This window comes from Eretmochelys imbricata, chromosome 6 (genome assembly GCF_965152235.1).
Source record: "Eretmochelys imbricata isolate rEreImb1 chromosome 6, rEreImb1.hap1, whole genome shotgun sequence".
NCBI classification, from domain to species: Eukaryota; Metazoa; Chordata; order Testudines; family Cheloniidae; genus Eretmochelys; species Eretmochelys imbricata.
Genome location: NC_135577.1, coordinates 72,575,508 through 72,592,751, shown reverse-complemented (window position 1 = coordinate 72,592,751; position 17,244 = coordinate 72,575,508). Strand labels below are relative to the sequence as shown.

At 45.3% G+C, this 17,244-nt stretch overlaps 1 protein-coding gene and 1 non-coding gene across 2 annotated transcripts; one reads left to right on the top strand and one right to left on the bottom strand.

Moving 5' to 3' along the window:
• Positions 1-930: 930 nt before the first annotated feature.
• On the top strand, positions 931-7,305 carry RPUSD2 (RNA pseudouridine synthase domain containing 2). Its single transcript, XM_077818885.1, has 3 exons — positions 931-1,416; positions 2,567-2,863; positions 6,424-7,305. The coding sequence occupies exons 1-3, from the start codon at positions 931-933 to the stop codon at positions 7,204-7,206; spliced, it is 1,566 nt and encodes a 521-aa protein (XP_077675011.1). The 3' UTR covers positions 7,207-7,305.
• A 9,489-nt stretch (positions 7,306-16,794) lies between these two features.
• TRNAS-GCU (transfer RNA serine (anticodon GCU)) lies at positions 16,795-16,876 on the bottom strand. Its single transcript has one exon. It is a non-coding gene; the product is annotated as a tRNA-Ser (tRNA).
• Between the last annotated feature and the right edge of the window lie 368 nt (positions 16,877-17,244).

The following is a 17,244-nucleotide window of genomic DNA, read 5'->3' as shown; positions in this document are numbered from 1 at the left end:
CTAGCTGCATCCACAGGAGGGCATTGCTCCCCTAAACAGATGAGAGGCTTGGGGAGGCATGTGCCATTCCCTACCCCTGATTTTCTGTGAGGGCCAAGCAGCAGGGGAGGGGAGGTCTAGCCATCCTATGCTGTGCTGCCTCCATACCCGCACCCACCCCCGGGCCCCTGTCTGCGCAGTGGGGCCAGGCAGGAAGCAGGTTGCAGCATCTACGCCAGGTTGCTGTCTCTGCAGCTGGATGCTGCTACCTGGGTTCTAGAGCCCACCACATCCACTGAAGTGAGCTGTAGCTCACGAAAGCTTATGCTCAAATAAATTGGTTAGTCTCTAAGGTGCCACAAGTCCTCCTTTTCTTTTCACCTATTTCCTGTACAACAGCTTGGGTTGCTAACTCTGCCGGGTTGCCCTGGAGTCGCCTGGAGTTCAAAATTAATCTTTCATTATAGCTTCTCCTGTGATGAAACCTCTAGGAATATGTCTCACCAAAATCGGCAACCCTACAACTGAGTGTCCATGAGGTTGAGGGAGCAGGGGGGACGGGGACAGTGGGGGGGGGAATGGGATAGGGAAGCAGCCACATCACCGCAGCTGCCAGTGCCAGAGCGCTCAGGCCGCCGGAGCAGCAGGGTCTCGCCCCCACCCCCCCGGGAACTGGCTTCAGCGTAGAGGGGGCCCCCAGGCTCCCCCCGCAAACTGCGCCTGTGGACTCAGGAGAGAGGCGCCGGCCCCGCTCTGCCCACGCTCCCCCCGCCAGCGGGCGGCGGCTCGGAGCACGGCCAGCAGCCGCGGCGCGGAAATGGCAGAGGGGCGGTGCCTAGTTCTCGGGGCGGGGAGTTTCGTGCCGCTTGTGTTCAACGTCACCGAGAGTGGGCAGGGGTGATTGGCTGGCCTGCCGGGGCGTCACGCGCCGGCGTATCCCAGTCCGAGGCCATGTGGGCGAGGCCGGCGGCGGCTGCCGAGCCGTGGCTGCTGCTCGCTGGCCCGAGAGTCCGCTGGTCGCTCGCCGCCCTAGCGCCCGTGGGCGGCCGCATGGAAGAGCCCGGCCCGGGGAGCATCGGCCCGGGGGACGCGCCCCCCGCGGCCAAGAGGCGGCGGCTGCTGGCCGGGGAGGAGAAGCGGCCGGGCCACGGCGAGCGCTACGTGCCGCCCCCGAGGAAGCGCAACCCCGGCGTGAGCTTCAGCGAGCCGCACTTCGCCGAGACCCGCTACTACTTCGAGGGCGGGCTGCGCAAGGTGCGGCCCTACCACTTCGACTTCCAGACCTACTGCAAGGGCCGCTGGGTGGGCAAGAGCCTGCTGCACGTCTTCAGCACCGAGTTCCGCGCCCAGCCCCTCGACTCCTACCGGGCCGCGGCCAGCGCCGGCCGCCTGCGCCTCAACGAGCAGCCCGTGCGGGACCTCAGCGTCGTGCTCAAGGCAGGTCCCCGGCGCCACCCCACCACGCGCCCGCCTGCGCCAGACCCCGGGTTACCTTCCCGCGGCTTGGCACCGGCGGGGGCGGCCGTAGGTTACCTCTCGGGGGATGGGGGGAAGGAGCATCGATTTGCTAGTCTCAGAAACAAGCTCCCCACCCTTGGGGAGAGAGATCCGTTCCCGCGTGGAGCTCCCCTCTCCCCCACCTGGCCGCTCGTCTACTTCACACTCTCCTTCCTGCTACCCCATGGCCCCAGCTGGCCGCTCCTGGCTGCCTCCGTGGGGAGCAGCCCTGCCCTCTGGCCAGGTGGCTCTCTACAACAGTGACTGCAGTTGCGGGTTCATTGCCTGGCTCCGTGTGTGGAGGAAGGGGTATCATGTTTCCCACTCTAGAAGAAATCAAGAGCAGCTAGAGCCCCAAGCCCCCTATCTAGACTACAAAAAACTGATAATTAAAACAATATTTTGAAATGTGTGTAGCTAATTTGTGGTGACCTGGAGTGGGGAGGAGACTAGCCTACATAAAGAGAACCTAGTTCTCTAACATGTCATGATGTTGTTTTTTTCTTCTCTTCATATGGGAAAAGAAAATAATGTAATATATTTTGGCCACAACCACGTTTAAACATAGTAGTTTGTATTGTGGTAGGACCCGAAGTTATGTGCAGTACAAACATCCAGGAAGAACTAGTCCTTCATCTGATGAGCGCAGAGTAAGGCTTTCTCTGCCTGTGGATGCTTTTCAGCATAACTTAAGGTGTGACTTTAAACCAAAAGTGCTGGATGTAATTTCATGACAGTATTTGAAGCTGTATTAGTTAAAATTGATCAAACTTTCAGGGCATAGGCTGTTCGCCTGCATGAGTCAGGAAGGCATTCATCTCCCTCAGACAGCATTGCACGCAAGTGACTTTTTGTATTGAGTTTCCCCCCTGCCTAAAGAATACTAGGCATGCGAGCAGTGTTTGAGCTAGGATTTGATAAACCAGTATGCTTAATGATTATAATACAGTCCTATTTCCTAGTATATATTTAGCTGGTTTCTTAATGTTGGGTCCCACTTTGTTCTTGACCTGTGCTTTCTGTCCCTTATTTCTCACAGATAGCTATTTGGGGAAATCCTATCTACTCTAATAATCTGTTTTGCTTGTAGAATAATGATTTTCTGAGGAATACAGTGCATCGCCATGAGCCTCCAGTCACTGCTCAGCCTATCCAGATTTTGGTGGAGAATGACGAGGTGGTTGTCGTGGACAAACCCTCGTCTTTACCCGTACACCCATGCGGCAGATTTCGACACAACACTGTCATCTTCATCTTGGGCAAAGAGCATAACCTGAAGGAGTTGCACACTATTCACCGGCTTGATCGCATGACTTCCGGTGTGCTCATGTTTGCCAAGACTGCAGAAGTGTCTAAGAGGATTGATGAGCAAGTTCGGCAGAGACAGGTGAGGGCTGAGGACTTAAGTGTTTTTTAAAGTACATCTTTAAAGAGCTTTTGAAGCAGGTTTGGTCCAAGTACAGACTGTTGGGCAAACACAAGTCCCAAAGTTTACAAGTAGCCTTCTTTAAGATGAAGACAGGTGCAAATTACATGCACCCCTTGTGCTCTTGGTAAAATGCTAATGTGATGCTCCACTGAGCAGAATTTGGGTGCCTTAGTAGGTTGTATAGTGGATAAGTGTGCTAGTTTGTGAGACAATAATTGAGAGGTTATTGATGTTTTAATAAAAAGTCTATTTCAATTTTGAAGGACTCAAATTTTCCTGTAAATGTTCTATGCAATATCCTGTTTTGACATTCCCCAGGGTGCATGCTGAATTGCTATGGCCCCTTAGCTCTCCAGCCTGGGATGCCTTTTACGTTGCTTTGCTAGTAAACAGCAAACCTCCAGGCTCTGATCACTCACAGCCACCAGCATGCAAAGTCTCTCTCAGCTGAGTACATTAATGATATGCCCTGCCATCAATAACTAGATACAGGGAGACACCCACATATCCCTGAGTCCCAGCTTTGTACCTTCAGTAGCCCACTGGACCGTACAAGCTCGTAAACTAGTCCGTCATTCCTACAGAGCCTTTGTTGTCTCAAGTGAGACTTTCCAAACACACTGGTTTAGATAAAACAGTATCTTTCTTAGTTAATAAACTTGTTTTAGATTTTAAGTAGGGCTGTCTATTGATTGCAGTTAATGCATGCAATTAACGCAAAACAAATTAATTAGATTTAAAAAAAGTCACAATTAATCGTGGTTTTAATCACACAGTTAAACAATAATAGAATACCAATTTAAATGTATTATATTTTGGATGTTTTTCTACATTTTCAAATGTATTGATTTCAGTTACAACACAGAACATAAAATGTACTATGCTCTCTTTATATTTTATTACAAATATTTGCACTGTAAAAAAGATAAAAGAAATAGTAATTTTCAATTCACTTCATACTAGTCCACTCAGTTCTTCTTGTTCAGCCAATCACTCAAGACAAACAAGTTTGTTAATATTTACGGGAGATAATGCTGCCTGCTTCTTATTTACAGTGTAATTTGAAAGTAAGAACAGGCTTTTGCATGGCACTGTTCTAGTCGGCAGTACAAGGTATTTGCGTGCCAGATATGCTAAACATTTGTATGCCCTTCATGCTTCGACTTGCAGGCTCTAAAGTTTTACATTTGTTTTGGTTTTGAGTTCAGTTATGTAAAAACAAAAAATAATAATTCTACCTTTGTAAGTTGCATTTTCATGATAGAGATTGTGCTATGGTACTTGTATGAGGTGAATTGAAATACTATTTTTTTTTACAGTGCAAATATTTGTACTCAAAAATAATAGAGAGCGCTGTACACTTTGTTCTGTTCTAATTTAAAATCAATAGATTTGAAAATGTAGAGAAACATCCACAAATTTATTATAAACTTAAATTGGTATTCTCTTGTTTAACAGTGCAATTAAAACGCAACTATTTTTAATCTTGCGATTGTGATTATTTTGTTAATTGTTTGATAGCCCTAATTTTAAGTGATTTACAAGTGATAAGACATAAAAGTCAGAGCTGGTTACAAAAGAAGAAAAAAGATAAACACGCAAGCAAATTCCTAAACTTTACCAAGGTTAATAAGTTTAAAAGCAAAAAGTTTGTCTCACCCAAAAACTTTCACTAGTCTTACTGGCTGGAAAAACCTTCAGGCTAGGACCACTCTCCCTCATAGGTGCTGGAGCTGGGGGGTGTTTCTCTGAAAATATCCACTCAATGTGTAGCGGCAGTCAAAAAGGTGTTGGGACAGAATGTTGGGAATCATTAAGAAAGGGACAGATAATAAGACAGAAATCCATAGTAAGCGCACATCTTGAAGACTGCGTGCAGATGTGGTGCCTCATCTCAAAAAAGATATATTGGAATTGGAAAAGGTTCAGAAAAGGGCAACAGAAATGTTTAGGGGTCTGGCATGGCTTCCACATGAGGAGAGATGAATAAGACTGGGACTTTTCAGCTTGGAAAAAGACAACTAAGGGGGGATATGATAGAAGTCTATAAAAATCATGACTGATGTGGAGAAAGTAAATAAGGAAGTGGGAACACTCCTCAACACAAGAACTAGGAGTCACCAAATGAAATTAATAGGCACCAGGTTTAAAGAAACGAAAGGAAGTATTTTTCCACACAACGCACAGTCCATCTATGGAACTCATTGCCAGAGGATGTTGGGAAGACCAAGACTATAACAGGGTTCAAAAAAGAACTAGATAAGTTCGTGGAGGGTAGGTCCATCAATGGCTGTTAGCCAGGATGGGGAGGAATGGTGTCCCTAGCCTCTGTTTGCCAGAAGCTGGGAATGGGCGACAGGGGCTGGATCACTTGATGATTATCTGTTCTGTTCATTCCCTCTGGGGCACCTGGCATTGGCACCTGTTGAAAGACAGGATACTGGGCTAGATGAACCCTTGGTCTGACCCAGTATGGCCGTTCTTATGTTGAAGTGATTTCCATTATATACAGGGTTAACAGCTTGGTTCAGTGACTCTCAGCACCCCCACTATAAAAATTGTTCCAGCACCCCTGCTCTCCTTAGTTTAATGATGCACGTTTTGTCTTTCAAGTGATCTTCTGTGAGTAAAGATGGGCGAAAAGAGGTCTCTAGAGGCATTTTTTTCTCCCTTCTTATACTCTGACCCTTTGTACTGGAAAAGTCTTTGCTGGGTCATGGTGTCGGCAGTTCCATGGCGTATGTGAACTGCCAATTGTCCTTCAGGTGAATTATCAATTTCTTGTTTACAACTTTCCTGCTGGTGTATCTCAGATTAAGCAGGTAATGGCCTTTTGGCACCTAGCTGGCTTGCCAGTGTGCCTTTGTCTTTGAGAAAATAGTGTGTGGGCATTACCCAGAACTACAGCATATTTCAGTAACAATCATAAAGTAAAATCTCAAAGCTCCAGATACAATGTTGATACACAAATTTTGACAGGACAGTGTTGTTCTGTAGATACCTCACAAGGCATACTTTGTACAAAATACATCATAACCATCTAAAAATGCTGAACGTGGGATACAGGGTGTCACACCCGCAACCTGCCAATCCCAGTGTGGGACTCTGGCTTTTAAGATTTGCAGCAAGGGCACAAAAGTAAGGGATGTAACACAAATCTGAGAATAAATCTTGAAATAAATTTGGGTTTAATGTTAAAATAGTTTCCTAGGTCTTAGCTGAAATGTTGAATTATGAAGTTATCAAATTCCATTAATAAAGTACACCTGAATGGAACAGAAGCCACTGTAGGTCTAAATCGAAGACTTCACTTTGTAATGAGGTACACTTGAGATGCTTGTTTGCTTCTCCTGTTTAGCTGCAATCCTATAACTGAAATGTCTGAACTTCCCCACATATCTGTAAGTGGAGGGGAGGGCAGGAATGGTTAGTTTCAGCTTAACGTATTTGGAGCTCGAGAGAGATTTACATTGTCTGGATTGATGTGTTTCTGATATTCACTCTGTTTTCCCCCGTAGCTGGAAAAAGAGTACGTCTGCCGTGTGCTTGGGGAGTTTCCAGAAAATGAAGTGACATGCGAGGAACCCATCCTGGTTGTTTCTTACAAAGTGGGAGTGTGTCGTGTGGACCCCAAAGGCAAATCCTGTAAAACTGTCTTCCAAAGGCTTAGTTATAATGGCAAGACCAGTGTGGTCAAGTGTTTTCCATACACAGGTCGCACTCACCAGATCCGGGTCCATTTGCAATTCCTGGGATATCCTATTGTCAATGACCCCATCTACAATATGGAAGCCTGGGGTCCTACTAAGGGTAAGGGTGGTGAGATTAATAAAACAGATGAGGAGCTTCTCAGGGCTTTAGTGGAAGAACATCGTTCCAAACAGAGCTTGAGCATCTTGGACGTTTCAGAGGAGGACCTGAGGCCCATTGTGGGAAGTAAAGAATGTGACCATTCAGGTTACTGTACTAAGCCAGTTGAGATTATGCCTATAAGCGCAGACTCCTGCAGAACTGAGGACTCTAAGGATCAGAAAGAAGCTGAAATACAGGCTTGTTTGCAGAATTCTGACACCAGACCAGAAACACATGAAGCAAACCCTGAAGGAGCTAGTTCAAGTGGGAATCAGGATGGACATACAGAAGAAAAGGACCCTCTGTGTGAGGAGTGTAAAATAGTGAGGCAGGACCCATCTCCTAGGGAGCTTGTGATGTACCTGCATGCCTTACGCTACAAGGGAGCAGAGTTTGAATACAATTCCAAGATGCCAGACTGGGCTCTAGAGGACTGGGATGAGAGCTAAGAATAGATACTGAGACTTTTTAGTTTCCTTCCAACAAAACTAAAATGAAAGTATTTGGTAAAGTCCTGAACTTGTGTGCGGTAAAAATATCTCATTGGAGCTACTGCGATCTTCCATCATTATTTATTGTGTTGTGCCTGGATTGCTTGTGAATTTTGAGGAGGTGGGAAGAGTTCTTCCTGATTAACTTTGAGAACTCTTTCCTAACAATGAACCTGCTGACAGCTACTGAAGGGAGAGATGGTTAATCCAAGACACTTTAACTATGTTTTCCTTTAAGATGGTAACAGTGATGGGTAAAAAATATTACTCAAAGGTGGGAAGCTTGGAACAACTGCTTCCTCTTCTCACCACATGGTGTTCAGGGTGCATCCTTGTTTGCAGATTGAATGCAGTTGCTTACTAAATGCATACAACTAAGACAATCAGCATCTTGGCCCTTTTCCTGTGTCTGTCATCTAACTCCCTTTCTGGGTAAGGGTTGGGGAGATGTTAGTCAATCTAAAATACTTCAGGTGTCACACCCAGATCAGTTTCAGTTATGTTCTTAGTTTTGTTTATACCAAGGCACTGCAAGCTGGTTCTTTTCCTGGCAGGTTAATCTTCATTCATTTTATTTGGAGTTCTGTTGCATTGTGCAGTTCTCCTCATTAAGACGTTTCCATCCTTGTGTGTGTTTCCAGATTCCGTTTTTTGTTTGTTCTAGATGGAGTATAGTCTGTCCTTAAATCAGCTTTGCAAAATTCCTTGGAAAAGCATACTGCTCCAACTAAAAATTCAGTAGCCCAAAGAAATTGTCATCTTTGCTGTTAATGAGTCCATATCTGTAGGTACTCCCATCCAAAACAATCTCTACATATTTTAATCAGTCTGTTTCCTTTCCCTATATTTTTTAACTCCTCCCATATAGTTTCTCTCCTTATTCCTTAACCCCCATTACGCCTTTTACTGTACATCTCGTACTGTGCATATCTTTTCTAACATATCTTAACTACCCCCTTCCATGTACCCACACACAGGGCTTAGAAAGCATACCAAACATATAATAGCCAGAAAGCTAAGTCTGATAAGGAAGGTGGCAGGGGCTTGCTGTTTCAGGGATGGCTCTACTCCACCCTCTTGACTTTTTGGTTGTTCTAAGGAGGGGTGTTTCTACTACCCTAGCCTTCATTTTGCAGCTCCCAGCCTCCGTAGAAGGAGCTTCAGTATCAGCCTCTGCTATTACTCAGAAACTTTGTGAGCTGCCGCAGAATGAAACACCTGATTGCAGCAGCGATAGGGTTCTGAATAGTAGAAGTAAAACTGAAAATACTTTGGTTAGTTTTCACTTTGCTGCAGCTTGTTCTGAAAGTTCTAACCCACACCTGAGGCATTTCAAGAATTAGAACACTCCATCTGTTTGTGTGTGAGAGACTTTAGGATGTAAAAAAATGTTAACCTTGTGTGGGGTTTTTGTTTTGTCTTTTGTGTTCATTTTTTTTTTTTTTTTTTTTTTTGAAGGGCAGGACAGTGATGTACTCACTGGGACATTTCCTGTTTGCTATGGCAAAGTGGATTTTTCCATCCCAACCTTAAATAATAATGCTAATGTTGGTAGATGTGTGCTAGCTGCTTGTACTTGCCCTGCATTAGACAGTAAACCCAAACCTGTACAAGCCAGTGCATTGCTGGTAAGTTGATATTAGGAAGTCTAGAATGTTATCGGCTTATTCTAACGATGCCAAGAGTGCATCTAGAATAGAAAAAAGTGTGTGTGGATTTTGGCCAAACAAAAATCTTCGCTCACTACCCAGTGCTTTGTTTGATCAACATACATAGTCCCTTTATTATTATAGCAGCACTTAGAGGCCTTGACGAGAGCCTTACCATGGTATGCATTGCCCACACCTAATAAGAAGGTAGCCCCTGCCCTGTTCAGGTTTACAAACTAACTGTGAACATTCGCATCTAGTCTTCTATATGCCCAAACAGGAGTGATATCTTCAAAGAGGGTTTCTTCAGGATTCATGATCTTGGCCCTGTGAAATACAAAGGTGACTTAAAGTAAGAAACTGCACGACTGCCACTTTCCCTAGTAATTTGTGTGTTAATGCTAAGTGCTTTCTTTATTATTCTGTGGCTGTAGTGTGTGTGGTGGGGGGGGGGGAGTACAGAGGCTCCATGATTTACCAGCTAGTATGTCACAGTGCCCCATTCTGCAAAATGAAAGATCATTAGGGTAACACCACCAGGGGAAGGGGTTTTTTAACTCTGGTTTATCTTTGCTGGCTGACACGTTGAAGAATGTGTTGAATTTATCATTCTGCCACTTGAATAAACACATCCACCAGAGAGGTCCTCTAGCAACACCAGGAAAGACCAGAGTTGCTGAGAGTGCATGCACACATTAAAAAAAAAAACAAAAAAAACCAGCCCACCGTACACACATAACACACACACACACATAACACACACACACACACACTTTAAAAAAGATCCTTGGTGGATCACTGCATAAAGTTGATGGTAAAGAACAAAGTGCTGTTTTATCAATATAGGCAAACTCTTCTGTCCATCCTTTGAAGAAATGAATTTTGAGGTCCCAGCTCTACAGCAGAGAGCCTGGAAGCTGTGAAAGCTTCAGCTGGAGCTCTCAGGGTTTCCATGCTTCCTGATGAGGGCATGGCAGGCCTACCTCAAGCTGTTGCTCTCAGGATCTGGACTCCCAGTACCATAGGGAGCCTGGAAGCTCGGAGAGCCACATCTCCAGCTGGGGCTTCCAGGCTGTCTGCCACTGAGCCAGGCTCCCCGGTCAACTTGCGCCCCAGTTGCCTATACTCTATTAGCTCAGGGAGCCAGCTGGCGTGGGAATTTGGTAGCCCTAGGGTTGCCAGCCTTGGGCCATCCATGTGGTCAGGCTGTCATGGGGCTAGTGGACCATGGAATCCCTGGCAGCTGCTGACCTGGTTCATGTCCATTTCATGGCTGCTCAGGACTGAATGGTAGCCTTGAAAATGACAGTTTGATAGCTGCTATTCAGTGGTGGGAAGTAGTGAAACTGACACGAATCATTTCAGTTTCACTAAGCAATTACCTGGGAGCATATTTCCATAGGTGCTGGATCTAGGGGTGATATTGCACCCCCAGCCTTGAAATGGTTTCCATTATATACAGGGTTTACAGTTTGGTTTAATGACTCTCAGCACCCCCTTCATATTTCATTTTGAAAACACTGTTTTAGTGTTTCTGAAACACAATTTTTCAGAATCTCCAGTTCATGAGAAATTTTTAATGTTGAAATTTCCCATGACGTGGAAATTCCAAACTTCAGCCAACTGTAATCCCAAATTTAATTCTGCTGCCTTTTCTATCTCTTCTGTAAGAAGACTACCACAGGAAGCAAATACTTTATAATACTAAAGTGTGGAAGTAATTTATGTTCCTATGTGGAGAACGGAAGACTGAAAGACCTATTGTGGAAAATTTGGGGGAAGGCGTAAGTACAGATAATATTTTGAGTGCTATATCTCCACTTCATTTTTTCTGGCCACGCTTAACAGTTACTATTAAGGCCTTCATACACCACCACATTATTTATTGTGTCCCATTGCTGATAGAGAAACTGCCTGTGATTACTGGTCCCAAAACAACTTGAACTGTGGGAGGTTACGGTTTTTTTATTCAAGCATCCTCCCTGTGAACATTGCAATTCATTGTTTTATTTGAGTTAAAAGCTGCTGTCTACGTTATATTGTGTGTATGAGTTGTAATTTGTATGCAGATAGCCAGATTTGTGCAGAGTCCAATCTGTTTCCTTTTTATAAAGATAATTGAACATACCAAAGGCAATTACAAGGTAGTATAATTAAAGATGTCAACATGTTTACCATAAACCCTGCTCTATGACTGATTCAAGCAAAAAAAAAAAAAAAAAAAAAAAAACTCTAAGCTAAAACCATGGGGTAGCGGGCCTTCGTCATGGAGTGATTCTGTGCATGTTTCATGTAGGTGGATATGATGCTCGGGGAAAGTGAAGATTGTTGAGATTGCTGTACCTTAGCTTGGGGCTGCTGAGGGCAAATACATCCCTTGCTCCCTGGGTCAACAGGGACTAGAATATGTGGCAGAGGAGGCTGGTTACCTTTACATGCAAGTCACCACTTATTTGTGTTGCTGTAGTGCACAGGAATCCCAGTAATGAACCGGGACCTGTAGAGTGATGGCCACACACCAGAGCAATATGCGTGAACACGCTACTCTTGGGGGAATTCTGCATGTGTGCATAATTAATGTGCGGCACGTACTTATATTTTTTTCTGCAAAAAATAGTTTCTGCCAGAAAATTGCTGCAGTTCTGCCTTTTGCCCGCCCAAGGGAGCTGTGGCACTAGAACAGAGCAGCCAGCTAGGGAAGAGAGAGAACTTGCAGTCTCTTCTTCACAGGGCCTGTCGGGCCAGGTCAGGAGAAAGGGGATATGGGGAGACAGACAGCATGGGGCTGCTTGGGGGTCAGACAGGGGCTCATAAGGGCTAGTGGGGGAGGACAGACTGGGGCATGGGCTGAATGGAGTGGAGGCACAGGGCCACATGGGGGAGGGAGGTGGCTGAGTTGGGGCACAGAGACACAAGGATGGGGGAGGGAGTGCAGGGACACATGGGGATGAGGGGTGGGGGCTGTCTGAGGGGGTGCAAGGACACAGGATGGGTGCAGAGCTATTTAGGGATGGGGAGGGGGCTGGCTGAGGGGTGTGGGACATGGGGATGGGGTGTTAGGGGGAATGCGAGGGCACAGAAATACATAGGAATGGGGTGCAGGGACACATGGAGACAGGGGAAGATGTGCCTGAATGGGAGAGGCTGGGGTCAGCCAGGGTCTGCATGGGGGAAGCTCCCTAATAATCCCACCCTGCTGCCCCCCCCCCCAAAAAAAACCTGTTCCATACTTTTCCCACCCATACCCAACAACCCTCCAAGTTCACACCCAGACTTCTTTCAAGCAATTATTTCCCTCTCCCTGAGCTTCTCCATTATCCCTGACTCCCCCAAGTCTTTGCACTGCTTCTGGGGGTGTGGGAAATATGGTTCTGTATTGTAGTTTGAATGAATTATTACTCAGAGTTCTGTATAAATATGCCTAGTATAAGTATGCCTAGAATCTATTTGTCAAAAAAAATTTCCTGAATCTTCGTCTTTTCTATTGTTAGACATACTTGCTGACAGGTGTTTTGAAATAAATTACCAAAATAATTGAAACTGGTGTGATTATATTGTTTGTTTTGACACACAAAATCTGCAGAATTTTAAAATATTGTGCACATGATTTTTAATTTTTTGGCACAGAATTCTCCCAGGAGTAACACAGCGATAGCCCCTGCTGGCAGCTCTGTTAAACTCTTCTGGGAGCTTTGCTTTACTACACCTGACCCAGAGAATGCATCAAGGCCTGGGAAGCAGGAATTTAACAGAGAATGAACCTCTAAAATGTGTCCAAGATCTATGTAGTCATATCTTGCTTACCTTACTAACTCATCAGCCTGCCAATGTGCCTCTTTGCATAGATAAAGGTATTGTGAATAGGCCAAGAGAGAATATGACAGAGGTCTATAAAATCATGACTGGTGAGAAGAAGTGTTATTTACCCCTTCACATAACACAAGAACCAGGGGTCATCCAATTAAATTAATAAACAGCAGGTTTAAAACAAACAAAAGGAAGTACTTCTTCACACAGCACACAATCAACCTCTGGAACTCATTACCAGGGGATGTTGTGAAGGCAAAAACTATATCTGGGTTCAAAAGAGAATTAGATAAGTTCATAGAGGATAGGTCCATCAACAGCTATTAGAGAAGATGGACAGGGATGCAACTCCATGCTCTGGATGTCCTCAAGCATCTGATTGCCAGATGCTTGGACTGGACAGCAGGGGACGGATCACCCCATGATTGCCCTGTTCTATTCATTCCCTTTGAAGCATCTGGCATTGGCCACTGTCAGAAGACAGGCTATTGGGCTAGATGGACCGCTGGTCTGACTGAGTATGGCCAGTCTTATGTGCAGCTGATTTTTGCTTTGCCCTAATGTGTTCGCTTTATATCAGGTTTCACTGTGCTTAGTTTACAAAGTACTTTGGAACCCTTCAGATGAAAAGTATTATTTACATGTAAATTATTAACACAAATTTGATCTCTCCCAGTTTCATATTTTTTAAAAAACAGCTAAAGCAAATCCATCAGTTTCTCTGATTTCCAAGGCATTTTGCCCTTTAAAGATAACCTGTAAGGAGTTTTTTTAATTGAATTTCCATAGTTTTATTTTTGTGTTTTGTTTTAGTGCTTTATGATGTCTAAAGAAGACTGAATCAGTTTGTTTTCCTGCTTCTATTTTGCTGTGGAAATATCAAGATCTCTGTGATAGTTATTGTGACCTCTCAAACATTCATTGAAGGGGTGCGGGAGGTTGAATCTTTTAGCAAAGACATCTTCATTCATCATTATCATCACCACCAAAACAAATCCCAAAGGGATGTAGCCTCCTTCCGGATCAAGCACAACTCCAATCAATCTTTAGCTAGGTTCCTAAGACAGTCTGGCTGGATATTCAGTCTTTGTCCATCATTGGTAATCTTATCGCATCACCCAAGCTTTTGGTAACCATATGATCACTTTCCATGTGGCAAGATTCCTTAGTAAATATGCTTTATAATTTGTGGATCTGCTATCATAATACTATGTCTGTACCAAGAAAGCTGCTGAAATGGAACCAGCGCTGATGGAGGTGGTTGGTGGGTTTGGCTACAAATATTCTCATTTTTGATCTTGTCCTGCCACTTAATATGGAACAGTTTATAGAGGTGAGAATCAAAAATGCCAATCAACTGCTCTTCAGCCTACCTTAATGCACACATTTCACTGCCATACAACTACGACTACATAGAGCTGCAGATTCCTAGCAAGCTTGGTGTCACAACATTGCCACAGAGGCTGCTGAAGGGCTCGAAACAAAGCAGCAGCAGCGGGGTGTCCACCTCTCTCTGGCATCCTTCAGCACCGTCTGTGATGCTTCCCAAGTATTGTACAGTTGCCACCTGCCAAGTGTCCCATCTGGACAGGTTAACAGTGAGCTAGTTGTAATCTAGAGTTGGAGGGTGCTTGATGGCGATGGCCAGGGACTTAGTTTTGTCTGTATTAATAACCAGGGCAATGTCCGCTGCTTCTCACCTGACCAGATCACGCAAAGATAACCTTTCTCTAAAATATTAGGTACGAATATTAAACAGTTGTAAATAGATAAAATTGGAGTTTTAAAGAGTCTGACTAAAAATCCCTTCCACTGTCAGTTGCTCAGCTTTTATTCTCTTGATTTGTGCAATTTCACTGGCTTGTAGTCTTCCACTCTAGACAGGAGCGGAACCTCTTCATACAAAAAACCAGGGAGGAGGACTTTTCTTTTCTTTTTCTTTCTTTCCATTTTTCCCAAGGAACTTTGTTGACCTTTAAAAATAAGAACTAGAACAGGGGATAAGTCTTTTCTCCACTTCCTTTGTTAATCACCTTTAAAGCATGTAGCTGGGAGGATAGGCATACGTGTTAATGGGAAACATATAGACACAGGAAATGTTCGTGAAAGTTCAGCTGTTACTCTCTACTATAAGGAAGCACAGATGTCCATCCACTATAACTAGGCTTGGCAGAATTCAATTTTTAAATATAATTTTGATGGATAAGATCTATGTTCATTTTTAAGCATTTTTTCAATTTTTATCAGTTTAAATTTTCACAGCTGCAGGAAATTATGAGAGGTGTAATATAGTGCTGGGAGGGGACAGCTGATGTTGAGAATCAAAAGTTAAAGCTGTACACCCATTAAAATAAAAATTGTCAATGTGACATGTCAAAAATATACAAAGTAAACATCCTTCAATCAAACGCTAATAAGTTCTGAGGTAGAATTTTTCTTACTTTGCTTATCTGTAAACTTTGATTATTATTGATGGAAATAATTTTCATCAGTTTGTGTGTCTATGGTGAAATCAACATTTACTGACATTTACCAATGAAAAATCTAACCCTTCCAAGCTTATTTAGAACAGAAAGCAGCTCACTTCAGCTTGTTAAAATAGGGAAATCCAGATAAATCGCTACCACCATCAGGGGACAGCCAAGGGTGGGAGGAGGTATTGTTTCATATTCTCTGTGTGTATATAAAGTCTGCTGCAGTTTCCACGATATGCATCCGATGAAGTGAGCTGTAGCTCACGAAAGCTCATGCTCAAATACTCCTTTTCTTTTCTCACCTCAGTGACAGAGGTCAAAAGTCCCCCTTGCAAGAAGCCCAGATGTTAATTTCTTGCTCCCTGGAAAAGTGGATAGTTCAGTGAGGTTACTCCTACTACAGGAACAAACCCAGTTTTTGTTCTTTATCACAGGATGAGCGAAGCAAATATTGCAACCATCATAGCAGGGATTTTCAGGTTATCCTAATAACAGAGGAAAGCCCATTTGTTGGCTCCATATGTCTCCCCACTATGGAAGCCCAGACGCCTCCCTAGTCCACTGTTGTCTGCAGTGTTGCAGCCCTGTGGGTCCCAGGATATTAGAATGACAAGATGGGTGAGGTCCTATCTTTTACTGAACCAACTTCTGCTGGTGAAAGAGACAAGCTTTGGAGCTCCACAGATCTCTTCTTCAGGCCTGGGCCAGCCCAGCCCAGCCCACAGCAGAGCGAAACAGGGCCGGCTCTAGGTTTTTTGCCGTCCCAAGCAAAAAATGTGCTGCCCCAAGTTCCAAGAGCGCAACTGCCCAAACAAAACAAAGGAAACAAGAAGGGTGGCCGGAACGCCGCCCCTGGCATTGTGCCCCAAGCACCTGCTTGCTCTGCTGGTGCGGAGAGCCGGTCCTGGAGAGAAGCACACAGATGATCCCCCTACCACAGTGAGACGCACAAGTGTCTTCCCTGCCACAGGAAAGCAGCTCTTCTGTGACAAAGAGGTGCCCAGGCGTTCTTCGGTAACTAAGGAAGTGTTGCCTGCCTGCAGCAGAGGGGCAGCCCAGAAACTGTAACAAAAAGGACAGGTGCGAGTCGACCCCCTAACCAAGAGCAGGGGGGCTGTCTCCCATAATTCAGTAGCCCCGATGTGCGCCCCTTCCCCCCGCCTGCCCCATGATGGAGACCTGAAATGTCCCCTAGAAGAAACAGGGCAGATCTTTCCCCTACACGAGAGAGCGGTTCGGGTTCTGCCAGTGCGCTGCCCTGGGACAGTGCGGATCAGCCCGCGCGTCCCGCCTCGGGCAGCCTCCTCCGCCTGGACCACAGCCGCTTGGGCCGCCTCGGTGCGACGGAAGGCAGCACGTGTTCCCCCCCCCACTCCCCCTACGGAGCTGCTGGGGGGCAGAAAACTGCCTTTCAGCTGGGGAGGCATTCACTGTCACTGGCGAGCTCCCCCATCACTTTATAGTCACCCAGCGCCCTGATAGGCGATTGTGATCGAGATCAATGAAGCTGGGGGGCATGTTCGGCACGCTGCTAAATAATCAACCGCCCTCCCAGCCAGCAATAATGTAAATCCAGCCGCTTCCTATATTAAATAAAGAGAAGAAAAAACATCTTGCGACGAGGATGGGATTCGAACCCACGCGTGCAGAGCACAATGGATTAGCAGTCCATCGCCTTAACCACTCGGCCACCTCGTCACAGAAACCTACAGCCTCCAGTAGTCTATAAGAAACGAGTCTAGCCAGGCTCAGCTTGTTTTTGGGTTTCCTGTACAGAGTACACCTAAAGAAATTCCCACCATGAACGAACAATGCTCCTAGCTCCACTTCTGCCTCGGGGCGAGCCCTGAGACAGTTTAGGAGGAGACATTGTAATGCAATACGTAGAGCTGACTAAACCGAGGCCGTCATGTTGTACGGAAATTCGGTGGCCGCCATGTTGTACGGCGGAGGGTGTAGGGGCCGCCATATTGTACTTGTGGAGTGCGCTTTGCCAGGAGCCTAGGGCGCATGCGCAAGAATAGGCGGTTAGGTTTGAATAGTGAAGCGGCGGCCCTAGCCGAGCC